This window comes from Podarcis melisellensis (assembly GCF_964234715.1).
Source record: "Podarcis melisellensis genome assembly, chromosome: Z".
NCBI lineage: Eukaryota > Metazoa > Chordata > Lepidosauria > Squamata > Lacertidae > Podarcis > Podarcis melisellensis.
The window spans coordinates 7,410,074-7,433,113 of record NC_138547.1 but is presented as its reverse complement, the minus strand read 5'-3'; the positions used below and the strand labels follow the sequence as shown (position 1 = coordinate 7,433,113).

Here is a 23,040-nt window from a genome sequence, read left to right as displayed (position 1 = left end):
TTATGTGTAAGCTGCCTCACATCCCATCAGGAGAAAAGGGAGGGTATAAATACATTAACAACCACCACCACCACCACCATGTTCCTGTAGTGGAAAAATTCCTTACGATTGTCCCTAAGGCAGCATGAACTTCCATGTGTGAGTGAAAAATATATCTGACTCTCCATTTTTTTGTTGCAGCAATGTGCCATACATCCAAGTTTGTGTGAATTAGAAGCAGGAATTGTAATGGAAGAGAGGGACGTAGGAAGATGCTTTTGATGATACTGAGAGCTCATCCAGACTTTCTTTTGTGCTCTGTTTCTAGGAGCAGGTCCAGCTAACAGGACCAGTGGTCAGGAGTGATGGGAGTTGTAGTCTAAAAATATATGGAGGGCCAAGTTTGCCTATGCCTGGTCTAGGAGATAGAGCTGTGACTCAGGAAGTCCTCAGCCTCAATATCACCTCTGCCCAGGGCTGGTTCATCCATAAGGCCTGGTAAAGGCACATGAGCAGCAGATCTGGCCTTCAAGGAATGCATTGCCTGCTGGGGCACTTTCCTTAGAGGCCAGATCTGCCATCTCATTGACAGTCCCACAGCCTCTAAATGCTGCCTCTACAGCAGCCTCTTTGGTGAATAGGAGGCACTGTTGGTTTCCTCCCACCATTATTCCTGATACAGATATTTATCCCCACTTTGTTCCTGTGGTAGATCTTCACTCACCCATTCTTCCCTGATTTTGTGGTTCACTTCAGGTGCCAAAATGTATTGGGCCAGCCTTGCCTCTGCCATGCACCTGCCCACTGTAATAAGTTTTGCAAGATACTGGGCTCAATGGACACATTGCATACGGTATATGATCCATCCAAGACAACCCCACATAGGCTTGCTTTTGAGAAGAGACAAAATATTAAGTGGATCTGTAAAACTGCTGTATTTATAAACACTTCCTCTAGTGGCTTATAGAACAAAATGATGAATGAAAGGACACCACTACAGGACACCAACCTTAACTAATACTTCAACACCCTGGATTGTGGATTCCTCTCCTCTCATTCAGTTGCACACAGTTCCTCAACACCAAAACATGCTGAAATTCCACTGGGCATTAAATAAATTTCACCTAAACTAACAATCATAAGGACAGTCCAGGTGTTACCCTTGCTTTAAGAGACAAGGGCAGTGAAGAAGGTTTTTTGTGGCCACAGGGAGTTGCCTTGCTGCTGAATGTGCAGGCATTGAAGCACAACGTGCTATACCTGTGAGTTATTTTGTACAGAAAGCTGCATCCCTTCCAGAAAAAACTGCAGCCCTGGGTGTGCATAAACAGCCAATTAGATGCCTCAGTCACTTGATCACTCATTCAGCTACTGCTGGGTATTAAGCCACAAAAAGAGAATTCTTAAAAGTTTCCATAATGGGAGATGGCACACTCCTATTTTGCTCTCTTGCATTTGCTGAGAAAATGTTGATTAGACTGCAAGACCATGCTGCCTGCCTCCCCAATAATGTACTTCCTTGCCTTCCCTCAGCAACTCCTGGGAAGCTGTGACTGCTCCACACTGCTGGCACCTTGGCTGCTCTGGAAATATATGATCTGATTGAAAAAAGGTCAGCTGGCAACCTCTGCTGCTGCCCTTTTCATTTTACTTTTGTTCTTCCTCTCTCTGGACAGTGCAGGAGCACCCTCTGTCGGCCAAGTGTCAGAGCTGACCAGATCCTGGTCTTGCTGAGCCCTAAGCCCTCACCCTACCTGATACCTTTAGCCAATTCTTTCAGCTACACGAGGGAAGGGCCACTCTTCCAAGTAATCCTTAAACTGGACTTTCATGCTCACATAGGCTAAAAGGCTACTGGCCCATGGGAACACTGCTTTCTCTTGAACCTCAACCATGCAAACCTGTCAACATTTAATGTGTGATTATACCTTCATTCCAGCTACATCCCTGCAACAAGTGCTTCTACCTCCTACTTTTCCAGCTGCATCCTTGCTGTGGTCTTTTCATTCTGAGGTGTCTTTACCGTCTGTCTCCTTAGCAGTTGTGTGATTTTCCAGGCCCATCTTTAGTACCCTTGGATTCCACTAATCAAATTCCCTGGGAATTTGAATTTATTTAAAGTAGCTAGATCAGGGGTTGGCAAACTAAGGCCTAGGGGCCGGATACGGCCCCCCAGGCTCGCAAAACCAGCCCATAGCACAAAGCCGGAACCCAACGTGAAGCTGAGACTCCCGGCGATGGCAACAGGAGGAAGAGGCCGAGCGGTGGCGGGTCTGCAAATCAAACACTGCGCCTGGTTTGATCGGCAGAGCCACTGCTGCTCGGCCTCTTCCTCCTGCCGCCACCGCCCTAGTGCTCCTGTGGGCCAGAGAGCAGAGTGGACAAGCTCGCTCTGCCTACCTGCCTACAGCGGCAGTAGCAGCAGCGGTGGCGGCGGCAGCCCCTGCTTTCTCTCGGCGGGGAGGAAGCCTGTTTCATGCCACCGCCGTGAGCCCTTTGGCAAATGAGGCAGGCGGCAAACCGAGAAGGGCATGGGGTGGGGAGTACGACTACTTGCCCCCCTCGCAGTGTGCATAGGAATTCATAGATAGATAACAGATAGGTAGGTAGGTAGTCTGGCCCTCCACAAGGTCTGAGGTACAGTGGACCAGCCCCCTGCGGAAAAAGTTTGCTGACCCCTGAGCTAGATGTTCCCTTACTACCTCTTTTACCAACTAGGGCTGCAGCTCCCTCTTTATATCATTTATTCTGTTATCACATAAGCAGTGGTTAGGAAGCCAGGGCATTGGTGATTTTGGTAAGCTTGGGACAAGCAATATACAGTGGTACCATGGGTTAAGTACTTAATTCATTCCGGAGGTCTGTTCTTAACCTGAAACTGTTCTTAACACCACTTTAGCTAATGGGACCTCCTGCTGCTACCACACCACCCCTGCACGATTTCTGTTCTCATCCTGAAGCAAAGTTCTTAACCCAAAGTACTATTTCTGGGTTAGCGGAGTCTGTAACCTGAAGCATATGTAACCTGAAGCGTATGTAACCCAAGGTACCACTGTATTCATTGAGGCTCAGAAATACACAAAAGGGAGAGAGGCAAGTGAAGTCTGAACAGGGAAACTTGTTTTGGGGGGAGGGGAAAGTGCTAAGCTCAAGAATCAAGACTTTGGACGTGATCTGGATTCTGAAAATTGTGGAGCCTCAAAGGTTGGACTGGAGGACCTCAGGTCCGGGGGGGGGGGGCAAATGTGGTCCTCCAGACTGTTGTATTTGGTCATTGAGCCACATTCCCTAACCCCACTAGTTACCAGGCCTGCAACATGCCATCCCTGAGTATTTTTGCATGGCTGGAATGTATTCTTGAACTCTGTGAATGCCTCTTGTTTGCCTGGATGGCAGATAGAGTGGGTTGCACAATTGTGTGCAGAAACAAGCATATGTAGAGCAAGGTAAGTGTCATATTCATTGTTCCATGAACTTTTGCCTCTGGTTCCGTCCACCACTAGAATGCGACACACATAGACACTGTTGCACTCAGGTCCTGCTTGCAGGCTTCTCACAGGCATCTAGTTGGCCACTGTGAGAACAGGGTGCTGGACCAGATATACCACTGTCCAGATCCAGCAGTCTGTTCTTAGGTTCTTATGAAATAAAAAAGGATTTAACTGGCTTACAACCTTTGCCTCAGTCACACTTTGGTACAAGTGTAGTAATCATCAATCACCTGTCCCCAATGTGGACACAAGGAATACTAATGAAAATGAACTTCATTGGCATTCTTACTGGAACAAGTCACTTTTACCCAAAGACCCGTGATCAAAGAAAAAACATTCGTTTTATTTTGGAAAAGTTTCATCATGTGTCAAAAGTGTGCTGGGTCTTAGAAAGAAAGCAGGAAATTTTGCTGTGTAGAACGATGTGTTCAAACAAAGAAAAGGAAAACAAACAAACAAACAAAATCACTCACAGCCCAAGGGAGAAACAACAAAAACAAGAGCTACAGAATAAATTAATCCTAATAAATGTAGGATTCCCATTATGCACGTATATGCAATGGAAGAGGCAAATTATGGGTGATTGATGAAGTTGCCACTTTAAAGGCTCCTTGATAAAGTGGATCATTTGTAAAACAAGCAGCAGAAAGTGGCGGGGAGGGGCGAGAAGGGAGAGAATCTTGCCACCTCTGTTAAGGAACACAAATAATGCTCTGCCAAAATTAAAACAGGTGGTTGTTAGGCTTGCTCTGCTGATGACAGCAAAAGGGAAGAAAGGTGCTCAGAGTACCGCTCCAGTGCTTTAAAGCTTGTGTCAAAGGAGGGTGTGTGTGTGTGTGTGTGTTCAGGGCCGTCTTTAGAAGATGCAGCACTGGGGTGCAACTATCTGCCCAGAGCCCCCAAATTACCATGGATAGTGTTGGGGTGGCAGTAGCTGCGCACTGCCAGCTATCGGGGGGGGACAACTCTCCCCCATGCCGCTGTGGGAGAGCGATCCCCGCAGAGGCTTGGGAGTGAAGTTGCGCCCTTCCCAAGCCACTGCGGTAGGAGGGCGTAGCTGGCGGGGAGGGAAAGGGGAGGCCACCGGCAAAGCCGCGCAGCTCCCCCACTTGCTGGGGCACCCCTGAGAGGCCGGTGCCCTGGCGCAACACACCACTAAGCCCTATGGGAAAGACGGCTCTGTGTGTTTTCAAACTGTAGTGTTAGGCTTCCACAGCCCTCTGACTTAGGGCTCATCCATTTCCATTTGTCCCATGATTTCTAAGCACAGGTCCAAGAGGTTTTCCTTTTGACCTGCAGCTTCTCCCAGGAAAACCCACTGTTTACTGTTCAATCAGAACAAACATTGATCTACAAAAAACCAAACTGATGTTTGTTCTGATTCAGCAGTAAACAGTGGGTTTTCCCAGGAGAAGCTGCAGGACCATTTAAAAAAAATGGGGGGGGGAATATTCCAACCTCTCAGACCTGTGACTTGAAATCACAGGACAAACAGAGGTAAGTATGAGCCCTTACTGTGGATGCATCTGGCTAAAACAACTGGACAGAAGCAGAAAGGCACGCCTGGGGTTGTTCAGCAGGAACCTTTGTTGGTCTCTAGAAGCTTGGCTCACCAATGTGCCTAGAGAGGATGACTCCCAGGAAAAGCAAATTTCACTTGAGCACAAGAGATTCTGGGCACTTCAAGGGTATCTCCTTATTACTTATATCTATTCACACTACAGGTGGGGATGAAATCCAATTCAGTTTGAATTAAAAGGTGAACATGCCTCATATATATGTTCTGAAACAATGCACAGACTGAAACAGGCTCCACGCCCCTAAAACTTCCTCTACACCTGTCCTTGCAAGCTGCTTCTTCTACATGGCCACATTTGACTGTCACAGTAAAGGACAGTCTGTGGCCCTCCACATGTTATTGGATTTCCAACTCTCGTCAGTTCCCACCTGCATGGTCAAAGTCCAGGTATGGTGGGTAATTCAGTTCACATTTAACAGCAATTCTAGCTAATTCACATATTCTGAAACAGCATACCAACTGAAACTTCAAAATTTACAGTTTTCGCAATGTTGTAATGTAGTGTTCCAGCCAAGTAATGTGTAAAAACATGCATGTAGTTAGGTAAAGTGAGCACAAAGATGCATATATTCATTTTGGGGAGGATACTCCAAAACACAGACATTCCAAAAAAATAACTAAAAACATTCAAAAATATAAATATTAGGGGAAATATACTTTGCAAAAATAGGTACATTAGAATATTTTTTTCTAAAGTGTTTGTGTGTTACAATGGCTGTGATGGCAGTGAAGCAAACAAGAATCTACCAGTCATCGTGACTACGCATGCCATCAGAACAGAGCCTTACTGTGAAGACTGTGCATTGGAATCATTGAAAGATTCCATCTCTCTGAAAAAATCTTATATATCACTTGGGAAGACAGGCAAACTAATGTCAGTGTAGTGGAAGAAGCAAAGATCACCAGTGTCAAAGCGATGATTCTTCAACATCAGCTTCGTTGGACTGGTCATGTTTTGCGGATGCCTGATTATCATCTTCCAAAGCAACTATTCTATTCTGAACTTTAAAAATGGAAAGTGTAATGCTGGTGGTCAACAAAAGAGGTTTAAAGACTCTCTCAAAGCAAATCTTTTTTAAAAAAGTATAAACACCAACAACTGGAAAACACTGGACTGTGAGCGTTCCAATTGGAGAACAGCCTTTACCAAAGGTGTCATGGGCTTTGAAGACGCTTGAACTCAGGACAAAAGGGACAAATATGCTAAGAGGAAGGCATACTTGGCAAGCCCTCACCGTGATCAACTCCTGCCTGGAAACCTATGTCCCCAGTGTAGAAGGATGTGTGGATCCAGAATTGGCATCCACAGTCACTCACAGACTCACTGTTAAGACTGTGTTCATGGAAGACCATCTTACTCGGCTACAAGTGATTGCGAAAGAAGAAGAAGAAACCAAAAAACTTCGAAAACTTCCAAACTGACCTAATATTTATTTGCAACTGGCATAAATTCATGTTACTAATGGACAGAGCAATAAATGAATGGAAAATGTTCTGCCCTCCACCACTGGAGATAGCCCAAGTAGCATGTGATGCAGGACTAGCCAACATAGTGCCCTCCATATGTTGTGGGACTACGACGCCCATCAGCTCCAGTCAACACTGTTAATAACCAAGTAGTTGTCAGAGTTGTAGTCCAACAATATATGGAGAGTACTATGTTTGTTCCCCCTGATGAAATATATCAGATAACTTATTTTGGTCTTCTCATTCTAGCACCATTTATTTTCTTGAGATATATAACAGCACACATGTGTACACACATGCCAATCAATGGGATATGGCCAGTGTTAGTCCTACTCTGAGTAGACCCACTGATATTAATGGACCTGAGTAGTCATGTCCATTATTTTCAATATGTCTGCTCTGAGTATTGCTAACACTGGCCACAACCTCTCTGGCACCCACACATCAAGGCTCATATCACCAGAACAGACTTTCCAGAACAACCCAAGCACAAAGCAGCATGCACGCACACACACACACACACACACACACAAAACACCCCACCCACTGCAAGGCCCCTACCTAAAATAACCTCCTGAGTGATGGGGAACCAGCAGCAATGCCCAGAACCTGCTGCAGCCAAAAAAAGAATTTACTGGTCAGATGAACTAGAACCGCCTTGTGGAAAACATGATTCAATGGATTATTTAGGCATTATTTAGGCAACTTTGGCCAAAATACTCCTCCCTCCCTGCTGCCTCTCTTGTTCCCCCCCCACACACAACTCTTTCCAGGATACAAATATCGAAGAGATTGGGAAGGTGCACTGGAAACAACTGGAAACAACTACACTTATCCCAGTGGGAGGCTTGTGTGATGGGGAGTGGGACACAATACTCTCAAGGAGGAATGGGGTGGTTAGAATAAACTAGCTTGCTTGGTTAAACCACAGTTAAGCTGCTGGACAGGGGTCATGGATAATGCTTTACAAACCATAATTTAATAAACTGTGGCTTGGTATTACGTGGATGCCAACTATTACTCCTGCACATTACTACTGGCCTACTACTGCTGACACATATTCGGAATGTGATAAGGCCACAATCTTAATATCCTTTTCACATGTGCTTTTCTCCATCCTATACCTGCACATTTAGTTTCTCCTTCCCAAATGTAGAACTATGAACTTGGTTTGTCTGGTGGAAGACCTGGAAGACGAGTCTCCACTTGGTGCAACCCAGCTCAGATATTAATTTACACCTTCAGTGGGAATGAAGTATATATGTCAGGGAGAATGGGCCTAGTTCAGCATGCTAGTTTTCTACAGCCTGAAGTGGTGCAGTCCCAGAACTGTTGACTGCTTTAGAGAAAACTACTCATTGCCTTAGAATCGTATGGCAGATATGGCATATCTTAATCATTACAAACCTCATCCATTTTCCCCACTTTTTTTTTTATTAAAGTCTGTGAAATATAGCACAAGGGTACAGAATTATTGCTGTTCTCCAGCCCCTCCTCCCCCCCTCCTCTAGAGGGTCTCACCCTTCCACCAGAGGAGCACTGGTGTGACAAAAAAACATTTTTTTCCAAGCCTAATATTAATTCCAGATGCTTGTAATGGCTATTCAGTTTGTACCTCACCCTGTAAAAAAAAAACACTCCCTTTCTTTCAGTTGTGGAGCCTTTTTCTACTGTGACATAATGGGCTGGGTTGTTCTGTGGCCTGCAACATATTCACACACAGAGGCAGGCTTTCCATCGCAAGCAAAGAGCACCATTCAGCTGTGCAGCATATTGTTGCACTGTTGTTCAGGACACATTTCCACAACTATCACTCAATAGATTTGGATGCAAGCAGGGCTGTTTTCAGAGAGTCCCGCTCCCTACAAGTGGCCATTGAAAGCATCATAAAATTATAGATTTGGAAGGGGTGCCCAAAGGTCATCTAATCACAACTAAAGAATCATTGACAGATGGCCATCTGACCTCTGTTTAAAAGCCTTCAGCAAGGGAGTCCACCACCTCCTGAGGTGGAACTTTTGGTCAGAATCTCCTTTCTTGTCGTTTGAATCAATTGGGTTGGGTCCTACTCTCCAGAGCAAGAGAAAACAAGCTTGCTCCATCTTCCATGGGACAGCCCTTGAGATATTTTAAAATGGCTATCATACCATCTCAGGCTTCTCTTCTCCAGGCTAAACATACCCACCTCTCTCAAGCGTTTCTCATAAGGCTTGATTTCCAGACCCTTATCATCCTCGTGGTCTCTTCTGCAAATGTTCATTTGTCAATATACTCCTTAAACTTTGGTGCCTAGAATTGGAAACAGTACTCCAGGTGGGTACTGTTTCAGTACTCCAGGTGAGTACTATTTCAGTACTCCAGGTGGGTACTAGAGCAGAGAGGGGGGCAGCTCAGAAACCAGGGGCAATAGCAGCAGCTGCCCAGGAGACTCCCAAGCAGAGGGGAGTGGAGAAGAGGCTGAGGGAACACTCCACAAGGGAGGGTGTTTGAAAAAGGGTGAGAGGCTGCCAGCTCTGCAGGCAAAGGGTGACATGTAACTGGGCTCCTGACTCCCACAGGGGTGCCACAGAAAGAGTGTAGTTGGTCAAGGGAGCTGTGGACTCAAAAAGGTTGAAAATCTCTGATCTAATTCTATTGATGCTAATTGCATTAGCTTTTCTTTGCTCCTGCATCATAAGACTGACTCATGTTAAGTTCATCATTCTACTAGTGCTCCCCTGAGAATGAGGGATGATGAGAATATACATTGGACTCCATTTGGAGAGCAGCAGGTTCCCCATTTCTGGTCTATATCTTTAAATTGTATGTTGACTTTCCCCTGTCTTATCCTCCAGCCCTTATGCCTATGGATCTCTCTCCTCCAGCTCTACAGGGTGACCACACATATATCATCCCAAATTAGCTTTCCACACTCTGCTGCCCTCAAAATGTTGTTGGATTACATGAGAATGAAAGAACAGCCTGCTGGATCTAGCCACTGGCCCATCCAGTACAATATCCTCTTCTCCCAGTGGCCAACCAGATGGCTATGGGAAGCATGTAAGCAGGAACTGAGTGCAACAGTGCTCTCCTCTCCCGCGGAATCTGGTATTAAAAAGCATGCTGCTTCCAACAGGAGAGGCAGAACACAGTCATCAGGGTTAGTAGTCCATGACTCTCATCAGCCCTAGCCAGCACAGCCAGTAGCTCAATAACATCTGGAGAGCACCAGGTCGGGAAAGGTTGTCCCTAATGGTTCAATACTAGCTCCTCACCTAGTCTTGGAAACTTTGGTGATGGAGGGGAGGGGAGTTTTTCTGCATATAAGTTTCAGGGGGAATTGCCATATATAGCATGTCCTGGAAGTTGCCCTGGCCCCATTTCCATCTGAAAAGAAGATCTAGCTGAAAATTAAACCTGTTTGACAGTGGTAAGAGGAATGTTTGAATGCTATATCATTCTGGAAACAATCTTAAGTGTTCAAGGGTTCACAAGGTTCTGGGACGGTGAGACTAACATCTTGGGCTGCGGTACCCTCTAGGTTCCTTTGGTAGAACCTGTCAAACTGCACATAAAGGTTGTAGACCCCACCACCACAAGCAAACAAACAAACAAAGAAACCCATCCTTGATCTGTCCACTAGAACCTCATAAATATCCCCTCCAGAGCTAGGTCTGTTCTCTAAACATGCCAGCGACTGGCTTTGTGGCACGTACAGTACTGAATTTCCCCTGGAGAGGGGAGAGGGGATGGGACTAAGCTGCAAAAGCTACATGAGCCCAAAGATGCCAAAGTATTTGCAAACAGCAGAACTGCTATATTGGGTTAGATAATGACCCATCCAGCCCTTCATCTCTGAATGGATGTTTCAGAAGGAAAAATCCTGGACAGGGGGAAGTAAGGACAATTAAGGAATGATTAATCCCTTACAACTCATTCTTATCTTCAAACAACCCCCAAAGATCCAAGGACACATCATGCAGGACTTTGTGTTCTTTGCCATCTTAGGTAACATGCATGCTTAGCTGATGAGCAGAACGGAGTATTTTGGAACTTGATGAAAAGCTGTGACCAATCTATTCAAGGCACTGTGTCAGAGCGAGCTGGGATTACATGAAGTGCTCTGCTCATGTTCAGAGGCATTTGATTTACATGGCTCTTTAGAGGAGGCCCAGAAACCTAACCATGCTAGTAACCGGCAAAAAGAGAGAATTTCTGAAAATCTACTGGATATCTTATTTTGGAAGTGCTTTGCTTTTGACAAATGTGGGGTGTGGGGGATGCGTGTCTCAAGAAATGGATACTGTGACATGAATGAGAGACTGCCTGGAAAAACCTTGGGTGCCCTTCTATGCTCACTGGGTAAAGCAATGGCATTCAGTTTTGATACTGTTCTTATTTATACTTTGGCCAAGATAGAATGGATGGATAGACAGGTTGTTTCCACCTGGTTATCTCAGATGGAGAGGTGAGATAGTAGGAGATCATGCACCAGCCTATGCATAGGGTCTCTGTCAGTTCAGTTGCAGTTCATTAGCCCTAATCAATGACTGCACCCATTCACTGGTTTATGACATTCATAATCTCTCCCAATTCAGATGGTACAGAGAAACAAGAACTGCATGTTATCAGAATGCTGGTGAATTATTGCTCCATAATCTCCTAATGATCACCTCCAGCATCTTCACATAGGTATTAAACAGGGCTAGGAAGAAAAACATGTCTTTGGCACTCTGCAGAGTAACTGCTAGAAGGCTGAAGCACAGTCAGAGTGCTCCCCAACTCTCAGTTCATGGAGATGATCCAGGAGAATACTGTGGTCAAAGGTATCAAAAGCTGCTAAGAAACCCAGAAGAATCAACAAAGTTGCAGGGTCACATTCCCCATTTCACATTTCCCTTGTTCCTCTTCTGAATAAGGTAATCTATCAGGCCAACCCATTCACTTTCATCTAAGAGTGCCCGCAGATGAACTGTCACTGGTCTCTCCATCAAGTTGGCCAAGAAAGGTGTGATAGTTTCTGATCAGTAGCTAGCATAAACCTCAGGTTCCAGTGTGATTTCCCATGCCCAGGAGTGGTCACCTCTATTTGCTTCTTTCCCTCTTGTAGCGCCATACATTTTTCCTTTCCTATCAGGTCTCTCAAGCTATATACACACTACACATTTAAAGCATACCCTCCCTCCTCAAAAATGCTCAGAAGGTTAATAAACACATGATTAGGAAACGATGAACCATATTGAGTGTTTGGGAAGAAAATCAGCATGTAAATGATGATACAGTATTTTTTTAGCTGATGTCTCACTGATGTCTGATGTATTGCACTATGATACTTATTTGAGAGGCTAAAGACCGAGGGGCACTTCTCTACGAAGGGTCTAAAATATGAGCTGATATCCAAAGCCAAGTGAAAGAGATGAGTTTTGTGATTCTGGGAGATAACTTTGCAACATGAAACCATTCTTCTGAAAGTATATCCCATCTTTCTTTTTTAATGCAGAACAGCTAGCACAACAATTGAAATTTTGTCACCTTCTGGGGGAAAACACATTTTAAAAAAACCCTTCCAACAAGGTTCTTGTCCTTGTTATTGAGAACAGGCCAGCCACGTTCCAGAACTTGCACAATGGCGAGAGACAAGGGTTTCCTTCTTGTCCACCTGTCCCCGCCCCCCCCCCGGCCACCCTTCTCTCTCTGTTCACCTGTGTAGAGATCAGTGTCTGTGTACTCATCAACCTTCTTGTGGTGGAGAATGTAGTCCGAGACTTTCGTTCCGATGGCTGGCTGGACATCCAGCCACTCCAAGGAGACAACAGTGCTAGAAGGTTCCACACTGGGGGAAAGCCGCAACCTGGGACAAACAGAAAAAGACAGGCAGGTTGGAAACCAGTTTCTTTCCTTTGGTACAGCTGCAAACAAAAAACCATTTAGGTACGGAAATGCGTTTTTTGCAAGCAGCTCATCCTAATACAATGCATTTGTGTGTGCCATTTTCACTAAATATATGCATTATTATACACATTTTACCTTCATAATGTTCATTTTTGTGCAGAAGTGCATCGCAAAATTTGGAGAAGCGCAAATTTCAAAGGTTAGTTGCATTTTTGTTTACATCTTGTTATAGACAGTCTCAAGTAGGGAAGTTTGCATTAAAATATGAATCAAACTAAGTTGCTCCCCCCCCCCCAGTATTTTTTAGGATCTGTGTGCACAAATCAATACAATAGGAGCTTATCTGTGCTGATCTTCTGCTTGCAAACACATAGGAAGCTGCCTTATATTGTACTGAATATGACCAGTGCCTGTCCAGTGCCACATAGGCGTGGCCTATAGTTTCCCTGAACCACCTAAGACCGGACCAGAAAAAGACCTTTCTCTCCCACAGAAGGGCCTGCAAAACCACAGAGACTCAGCATTCCCCAAGTCCAGAACTGTAATGCCCTCCTGCTGTCCAAAATGAACCACCTGTGCTCCTGTCAGCATGAAGCATTCTTACACAACAAAGATAGCACTGGAACTGATGGAACACTGTGTTGACCTTAGGGAAGAATAACTGAACTTGATTTTATTAAGTGTTTTTATCTTCTTATATGCTTAATCATATGTACAGGGTGAATTTTCAAGGGACCGTATCTGCTTTCATGTATAATAATGCATTTTTCATTAGTATTCAGAATCAAGTTTTACCTTCTTACCATCTTTATAAAACCATTGTACTCTCCCCCCCCCCCCCAATGTGTGGCAAGAGAAGTCTATATTGGGGAAAACCACACTTTCTCTGTCTACCAGGTTTTGTCTGTATGAGTGGTCCATATAAGTCAGATCACTGGTCCATCTAGCCTAGTATTGCCTAGACTGATTGGCAGCAACTCTCTGGGGTTTCAGACAGGAGGGTTAATTATACTGAAGTAATCACTTACAGTTTCTGGAATTCAAAGGCTTTATTCATGCAGGAACCATTTACACGATGAATAGAAATGAAGGAGCCAAATAGGAGACATATTGTCTCAACAAGTTGGGAGAGAATAACAAACAGAAAGGCTCAGCTTTTAGGGGTGGAGCTAACAAAAAGGCTACAAGTAAGTGTTGGCTAGATTACTATAAAAAAATAGTGATTCTGGTGGTTTAAAGTGCATTAACTACAAAAAAAGGGAATCAATTTACTTTTCTCCAGTTTCCCCCAGCCCTATCTGAAAATGTCAGGAGTCAAACTCAGGGCTTTCTTCATGCTATGACACAGACTTATGCCACATTTTGCTTACATCATTCTAATAATTTGGATCAACCTACTTGTTTGTGAACATGGGTGTTCCTGCAGCTCCTTGGAAATCATGTTTTAAAAATTCACACACACGGTATTTGGCTGTGTAGAAAAAGAAGTCTGTCTGTAAAGAGATACTTACACAGGCTGCAGGAGTGGGCTGCAGCTGGGGAGTCCATTTTCGTCAAAAGCATTTAGATCACACCGACACCAGTCCTCAATTACATCCCCTTTCCCTGAGCACCAGTATGAGCTCATGAGGGCCCCCTTGAAGGCCTAGAAGAGAATAATGAACAAATGGACTGTCAAGAATTGCAGAACTGATAAAGGCATTTACCATAGCACTACTAATTGTCAGAAAAAGTGGCCAGTGTTAATATATAAATGAGGTGGCAGTTGCTAACTAGACTAGACTATTTCAGACTGCTGATGGGAGATCACATTTAGGAAATTGATCCCTGGCATGAAACACAAGCAAACACAGTTCACTTCAGTGAGAAAACCTCTATCTGCTCTCTGGCCTAACATTCTAAACAGTCCTTATTGTATGCCAACTTTCAACAATAATCTTTTTAAATAATCAACCTGTGTCTGGGTTGTACAGCTTCAGACTAAGATAGGGGGTCACACCATGTCAGTCTTTGCCAACCTGGTGCCATCTACATGCTTTGCACTACAACTCCCATAAGCACTAGCCAGCTATGATCCAAAACATCTGGAGAGCATCAGGTTGGAGAAGGCTGCATGGTGGAATATTCTTCCATATCTATCAACCAACCGACCAAATGAACAAACCTTGTGTGTAGAAAACTGTCTTGTCAGGGAGAAGGGTTCTATCTCAGCTTTATAGTGTGTAAAAGGATAGCGTGTGAGAGAATAGTGTAATTCCCTGCACAAAGAAAATAAGTGTACCAGGGAAAAGGCTGGGCTCAAGACTTTCTCCCTGAGAAGTTAATATTCTAGGCTCAGGATTTTCTTTTTTCTATGGCACAATATTCAAGTCCCACCTGCGTGATACAGCTCTAGAGAAAGGCTTCCCATCTTAGAACTAGACTTGCTGTCTCAATACATTTTGAGAAACTGCTCTATGTGACACAGCATTGCCAAGCCAGGGCACTTCCTAGCAACTTCCACTGAACTTGGTAGGATTCTATTCGAAATAAACATAGTGAGGATTCACTATGGATTCACAGGAATGAGAATCCCGTGGCCTTCCTGATGTTCTTGGACTAATACTTCCATCAGTGTGAATGAACATTGGCCATGTTGGCTGGGATTGATGGGGGCTGAAGTCCAGGATCATCTGGAGGGCTACAAGTTCCCATCTCTGCTGTAAACCTTTAAAATCCACATCTAAGAACATTGTAGGATGGTGGGACTGGTAGGGCAGAATGCAGAGAGGCCAACAGTAGGGGGAGCCAGAGCCACTGACAGGCAGAGCCAACACATTCCCCCATTTTCAAAACAAAAAAAACCTCCCAGTAGCACCTTAAAGACCAACTAAGTTAGTTCTTGGTATGAGCTTTCGTGTGCATGCACACTTCTTCAGATACACCATGCACACGAAAGCTCATACCAAGAACTAACTTAGTTGGTCTTTAAGGTGCTACTGGAAGGTTTTTTTTTGTTTTGACTATGGCAGACCAACACGGCTACCTATCTGTAACATTCCCCCATTTTGTCCTCAGCCTCTTCCCTACTGAGGCAACACTGAGATTAAGGAAGATGACAGGTGGTGGTGTCATGCTCAAAAGTGGTTGTAAGGAAGAAGGTAGGCAGGGTGGGGGCTGGCTGAGGGTAACCCTTCCACTGTATCAAGAGAGGATCCAAAGGGCTCTACTGCAGAGAATAACAAAAATGCTTTATTCAAGCCAGTTATGAAAGGAAGGGGTATAAACAGAGCCCAGTGCAACACTCCCCACTGCTTGAGCTTTGTCAATTTCCCCAGATACGCAGCTGCCTTTAACAAGGCATCCTGAGTCACACACATCTGCTGTTTCTGCCTTCCAGACACTTAGGAAATGTTCCCATTTGATCAAAAAGGAAGAAAAGAGAAGTAACAGAAGCTAAAGAGATAATCTGATTTCATTTGTTAGGTTTAGATCATAACTAAAAGTTCAGAAGTGGGATGGATCTGTGGACATTTTAGTAATCAAATAGTAATCAGTATTAAACAGACTGCTGCTGAACTAAGTTGGCACATGGACAGAAAAGTGACTAGGGAAATCAGAAAACAAACCCAAATTAATGCGTAATCTCTCTCCCACAACCAAAATAAGGTTTTACTTAGAAACCCTATATTTAGCAAATTTCCAGAATGGGTGTGAGAGAGCTGGATGGCTTTCAAAGAGGATTAGACAAATTCATGGAGGGTAAGGCTACCAATGATTACCAGCCACAATGGCTATGTTCTGCCACTGCTGGAAAGAGTATGCTTTTCAAAACTAGTTGCCAAGTGGAGAAAGGACTGTTGCACTCAGGTTCTGCTTATGGGCAGTGGCGTAGCATGGGGGGTGCAGGGGGGCGGCTGCACTGGGTGCAACATCTGGGGGTTAGGGTAAGGGGGCGCAAATCCACGGGTTAGGGGGCGCAAATTACTTGCCTTGCCGCGGGTGCTGACAACCCACGCTACGCCACTGCTTATGGGCTTCTCATAGGAATCCTGATAACCACTGTGAGAACAGAGTTCTTGCCTAGATGGGCCTTTCACATAATTCAGCAGGGCTTTTCTTAGTATGGAGTAGCATGGAACTAAGTGATATGGGCCCAAACGTTCACTAAAACAGATACCATCTTTCAGCTTGATTTACTTCCTAGGGTTGTGTTGGTGTTGCTGCTGCTGCTGTTGCTGTTTATGTATACCCCAAAGTTCCATGGAGGAAGGGATATATAATGGTGTGTGTGTGTGTGTGTGTGTGAGAGAGAGAGAGAGAGAGAGAGAGAGAGAGAAGGAGAGAGAGAGAGAGAGAGAGAGAGAGAGAATCTAGCATCCAACCAACCAACCAACCAACCAAGCATGCTAACAGATTTGCATTTATGTTCCTTTGTTTTCCTTTCCCCACATTTATGATAGCAAAACAGAGCAGCTTCCTACATAGGAATGGCAAGTGAAATCTAAAATATCTGGATAACCAGGAGTTAACAATATTTTGTACTGTTGCACATTCAACCTAGCTACAATTTGCATGGGAGAACAGAAAGACCCTGAAATCATGGAACACACAGAGTGGGGAGTGTGCTGTAAAATGCATGTACCACAGTCCAATGGAGCAGGCTTACCAATGTTGTGAACAGCACAGTATACTTTTATTTTTAATGACAAGTGCATCTTATGTCTAAAAACAAACTCAGTAGTGATTATCAAAGGCTATGTAGCCAAAACAAAGCCACGGAGAAACAGGAAGGCATGCATACTTGGGGGAACCCCAAGTTCTGCAGAACTACAACCAAAAAGACATTATTAGACCCCCCCCTCCCCACCAGCGAACAATCATCAAGGACTCGGTCACCACAGAATGTTGAATGCCAATGGGGAAGAGAAAGAAAACAAGTAGAGAGTGAAATGGAATGGCACTACCTTGAGAGAGAAGAGGGGCATGGCTGGCAGGCACAGAACTGGCCCAAGCTCTCTTGATAAAATGTTGTGTCTGAGTGGGGGTTTGAACCCAGGCCTCCCTCCCTCCCTCCCTGATATAAGGGAACAAGTAGAGAAGATTATTGGAGATCCAAAAATAGCGAGAAGTGGTTCAGGTAGGAAATAATGCTAAATGGTTTTAATCTCTCCACCCTTCTCAGCACCACAGCTGGAATCACTTCCCTCCTTCAGCTGCTATTTCCCCCTCAAGACCAAACATTAAGGTACCATACATAGCAATCTAAAGTTCAATAGCCTAGAGACAGAGGTGGATCTGTTCAGTGAGAACTAGTTCCCTCATGCTTCTGGGACTGCATCACCCCTCCCAATATACTCAAATGATACCCCTGCCCCCGCACAATACAAAAATGAATAGTTTGAGAAGATGACAGGAAGGATAATAAGGGTGGGTGGGAGGGAGACTTGGTGGTCAGGTACACCAATACTTCCTAATGATGAAAGCCCAAACATGAGCTCAGTACTTGGACTTTTAAAAACTTTTCCTTCCTTTGAAATTTGCAATACTCGTTCCTGCTCTCCTTGAGAACCCCACCTACTTGGAGGGCTCCCTGTTTTCAGCTCCCATTTATCTGCCAATTCAATTTCAAATTTATAACACATCAAATCCAAATTAAAATTAATTTAGTACATTTTTTCCAAAGCCTGGTTTCCCACTCTCTCAGATATATTCCAATTCATAATCTCAGAATTGGAATGGGCCCAAGAGTCATCTAGTCCAACCCCCTGCAAGGCAGGAATCTCAGCTAAAGCATCCATGACAGATGGCCATCCAACCTCTGCTTAAAAACCTCCAAGGAAGGAGAGTCCATCACCTCTCATGGGAATCTGTTCCATTGCTGAACAGCTCTTACTATCAGAAAGTTTTTCTGAATGTTTCGTCGGAATCTCCTTTCTTGCAACTTGAAGCCATTGCCTTGAGTCCTAGCCTCCAGAGCAGGAGAAAGCAAGCATGCTCCCATTTCCATGTGAAAGCCCTTAAGTTATTTGAAGATGGCTATCATATCTCTTCTCAGTCTCCTCTTTTCCAGGCTAAATATACCCAGCTCCTTCAAGCATTTCTCCTAAGACCAATTTCCAGGCCCTTGATCATCTTTGTTGCCCTCCTCTACAACACATTCCAGCTTGTCAACATCCTTCTTAAATTGTAGTGCCCAGAATTGGACAAAGTATTCCAGGTGTGGTCTGACCAAGGCAAAATAGAGTGGGACTATTATTTCCCTCTATGTGGACACTATATTTCTGCTGATGCAGCCTAGAATAGCATTCACTTTTTTGCTGCTGCATCACACTGTTGACTCATGTTAAGCTTGTGGTCCACCAAGACCCATAGATCCTTTTCACATGCACTGCTAGTAAGCCAGGTGTCCCCCACCCTATATTTGTGCATCTGATTCTTCCTGTTTAAGATGACAAGGAACCATTAATGAGTATTCTTTGGGTTCAGTCAGTCAACCAGCTACAAATTCACCTAACATTTACCACATTCAACCCGCATTGTTCTTATTTTACAGAGTTATCTCTAATTAACATTCATTTATTAGCAAATTTCTTGTCCTTCAGCTGTCCCTTTACCAACTCCTGCATAGAGGAATTATATCAAATGACAACAAGTGAGGTTATAGTAATTTAAATCTTTCATTCTTCTTTTCAACTTGCATAATTCCATTTTCTCATCCCTGGTAGTTTTCATCTGTGAAGACGCATCCTTTCATATGCAAGCCAGATTGTCTCAGTCTTTGTTATTGCCTTACAACATCTCAAGGCCATTATTTACATTCCGTTGGAGATAAGGCTTTTGCATCAGGCCCATTGTGTAAGAAAGGAGATTTTACCATGTTCCCTGGAAAAATCCAGCCATAAAAAACTTGGCCCCCTCCTTTCCTTTGTTGATAAACTCAGGGCAAATTTATCTTGCCACTTATAATTCCAGGGGAGCCTTTATACTAATATATCCGCTTCTTCAGGCCTACTCACTTCAATCCTCCATGACTTTTCCCTGAATAGAACCATCAATTCCAGCCTTTCAAACATAAATTCAAATTCTGGCTTGAGATCTTTCACTAAGACAATACACTGCAAATTCGACTAGTCTCAAAGTCACCCAGCCCCAGTACAGCTCAGGCGAACACTTCTCCTCTACTTCTCTTAATAAGTCCTGAATACGCAGTTGTTATTCATTTCATTTTCCATTTTCCAATAGCACTTTCCTCACTTGTGAGGGTTTAGTAAAACAAAGCCTTGGCAAATTTCGAGTAATACATAAAAGAATCTGCCCCACTCCCCCTAATTCCAGTTAACAGCAGAGGTTGTGAACAGACCTCCCAAACTAGGGCGTTGAGCAGGAGAGTTTAAGGGGGAGGCCCAGAACGCTGTCTCTCAGTGTGCATAGGACCAGAGACATGGAGGGCGAGGGAGCTGCTGCAGTGATCTGTAACACCTGTGCCATCTTTGTCATTCTGCCAGAGAACACGCAACAGTACACTTGCAGCAAGTGCAAGCTAGTTGTCTTGCTGGAAGAGAAGGTGCAGCAACTTTAGGCCCAAGAAGAGAGAGGAAAATACTTGAGGTAAACCACTGGCTGTGCAGGTGGTGTCATCAGGAACAATTTGGCTTCTTGGATCATGGTCTCCACTTCCTTGATCCTTCTAGCAAGAGATGAGCCTCATCCCTCTAGCAAGTGATGTGTCACAGCAGTTGGCAAGAATGCGTTTGCCAAGATTCTTAAGAATCTAATCAGGAGAGCTTTAAACTAGATCTTGAGGAGAAGGGAGAAAACAATACGTACAACAAAACAGAACCTGGCACTGGGGGTAAAAGCTTCATGAAACTGAGGTGGTGCTCCAGAAACCTGCTAAAGGACAAGAAACTACAGGAAGGATGAAGGTGTAGGGAAAACGTATGGTTTCAGTTGTCTCTACACAAATGCACAGAGTATGGGAAACGAACAAGATGAACTGGAGCTTTTAATACAGGATGGGAAATATGACCTGGTAGGCATTACTGAAACTTGGTGGGATTAGACTCATGACTGGAATGTAGGAATTGAGAGGCATAACCTGTTTGAAAGGAATAGACCAAACAGGGAAGGAGGAGTAGCAGCATTATATATATAAAGGATGTTTACACTTGTGAATAAATCCATGACCTGGAGTATGAAAAGCAGATTGAGAGTACATGGGTAAAAATTGTAGAAGAGAGAAACAACAGTGACTTTACTGTGGGTGAATGCTATAGACTGCCAAGACAGACTGAATGCTTTGATGATGCCTTACTAGAGCAGATTACTAAACATTCAAAAAGGAGAGAAATAGCAATCATGGGGGACTTCAACTTGCCTGATATCTGTTGGGACTCAAGCTCAGCCAAGAGTGTAAAGTCTAACAAATTCCTCCATTTCCTCACTGGCAATTTCATTTCCCAGAAGGTGGAAGAACCAACAAGGGGATCATCTATCTTGAACCTGGTCTTCACCAATAGGGAGGAACTGACTGATGAAGTGGAAGTACTTGGAAACTTTGGAAGAAGTGATCATGTTCTCCTGGGTTTCAGAATACAGAAGCAAGGGATAACTGAGTGTAGTCGGATACACATTTGGACTTTAAGAAGGCCAATTTTGAAAAACTGAAGGAGCTACTGGGTGTTATCCCATGGTCAGAAATACTCAATGAGAAGGAAGCCCAAGAATGATGGGAGTTTCTAAAAGGAGAAATATTGAAGGCCCAAATGCAGGCAATATGAACAAGAAAGAAAAGTGGGAGGCAGGAGAGGTTAGAAATAATAATAATAAAAAGGTTTATTTGGTTATGTCCAAAGTAAGAGGAAGAACAAGCAAGTGGTAGGTCTTCTGCATGGGGAAGATGCAGAAATGTTATTGGGTTGCAGAGAAAAGGCAGAACAATTCAACACCTATTTTGCCTTAAAAGGAAAGCAGTGTCCAACCTGGTGATAACAGAATAAATGATGTAAGGAGGGAGCTGCAGCCCTAGATAGGAAAAGAGCTAGTAAGGGAACATCTAGCTATGTTAAACGAATTCAAATCTCTAGGGCCTGATGATCGGCATCCGAGGGTATTAAAGGAGCTTGTGAATATAATTTCAGAGCCTTTGTCTATGATCTTTGAGAATTCTTGGAGAACATGTGAGGTACAGACTGGAGGTCTGTCATCCCCTTGTTCAAAAAAGGGGGAAAGGAAGACCCAGGTCACTACTGACTGGTGAGCTTGACATTGATAGCAGGGAAGGTCCCAGAACAGATAACTAAACAGTTGGTTGGTGAACATTTAGAAAAGGATGCTGTGATGACTAAGACCCCAAAATAAATCCTGTCAGATCAATCTGATTTCTTTTTTTAATGGAATTACAAATTTGGTGGATCAGAGAAATAGTGTATCATGATTTCAGTAAGGCTTTTGACAAAGTCGCGTATGATATTATCGCAAGGAAGCTGGTGAAATGTGGGTTGAACGAGGTAACTGTTAGGTGGATTTGTAGCTGGTTGATTGACTGAACCCAAATAGTACTCATTAATTGTTCCTCGTCACCCTGGAAAAAAGAGACAGAAGAGGTCTGCAGGGTTCTGTCCTGAGCCCCTTGTTATTCAACATCTTTATAAATGACTTGGACGAAGGAACTGAGGGTGATGCTCATCAAATTTGCAGATGACAACAAACTGGGAGGGGTAGCTAATGTCGCAGAAGATAGAATCAGAATACAAAATAACCTTAACAGATTGGAGAACTGGGGGCAAGCTAACAAAATGAATCTCAATAGGGACAAATGTCAGGTTCTGCACTGAGGCAGAAAAAAACAAGATGAACAAATACAGAATGGGGGACACCTGGCTTACTAGCAGAACATGTGAAAAGGATCTAGGGGTCTTGGTGAACCACAAGCTTAACATGAGTCAACAGTGTGATGCAGCCTGGAAAAGTGGAGACTGAGAGGAGATATGATAGCCATCTTAAGGGGTGTCACATGGAAGCAGGAGCATCCTTTTTTCCTCCTGCTCTGGAGGGTAGGACTCGAGGCAATGGCTTCAAGTTGCAAGAAAGGAGATTCCAAATAAACATTCTTAAAAACTTTCTGACAGTAAGAGCTGTTCAGCAATGGAATAGAATCCCACAAGAGGTGATGGACTCTCCTTCCTTGGAGGTTTTTAAGCAGAGGTTGGATGGCCATCTGTCATGAATGTTATTATTATTATTGGTTTTTATTGACTTGTTGGTTGGTTTGTTGCTTGTGTGGATGTTTTGTTTTTTAATGTTTGATGTTTTGTGTTTCATATGTTGTAAGCCTCCCTGAGTGGCTGGGGAAACACAGCCAGATGAGTTGTTGTTGTTGTTGTTGTTGTTGTTGTTGTTGTTGTTCTTATTATTATTATTATTATTATTATTATTATTATTATTATTTCTGGTCTCCCTTCCCTTTTTTAAAAGTCTCTAGGCCTGAGAGTAATAATAATAATAATAATAATAATAATAATAATAGTAGTAGTAGTAGTAGTAGTAGTAGTTCTTGGGAGAAAAGCAATGACAAACCTAGACAGCATCTTAATAAGCATAGACATCACCTTGCCAACAAAGGTCCGTATAGTTAAAGCTATGGTTTTCCCAATAGTGATGTATGGAAGT

The 23,040-nt window shown here is 43.8% G+C and overlaps 1 protein-coding gene across 5 annotated transcripts in view; it reads right to left on the bottom strand.

The window, feature by feature from the left end:
- Positions 1 to 23,040, bottom strand: part of ASTN2 (astrotactin 2) — a 664,383-nt gene that overhangs the window by 86,871 nt on the left and 554,472 nt on the right. For all 5 annotated transcript variants that reach the window (XM_081896297.1, XM_081896298.1, XM_081896300.1 and 2 more), the window contains 2 exons: positions 13,899 to 14,032; positions 12,198 to 12,346 (listed from right to left, as the gene is read on the bottom strand). In XM_081896297.1, the coding sequence (XP_081752423.1) occupies positions 12,198 to 12,346; positions 13,899 to 14,032 (283 nt within the window). The remainder of the gene's footprint in view (positions 1 to 12,197; positions 12,347 to 13,898; positions 14,033 to 23,040) is intronic.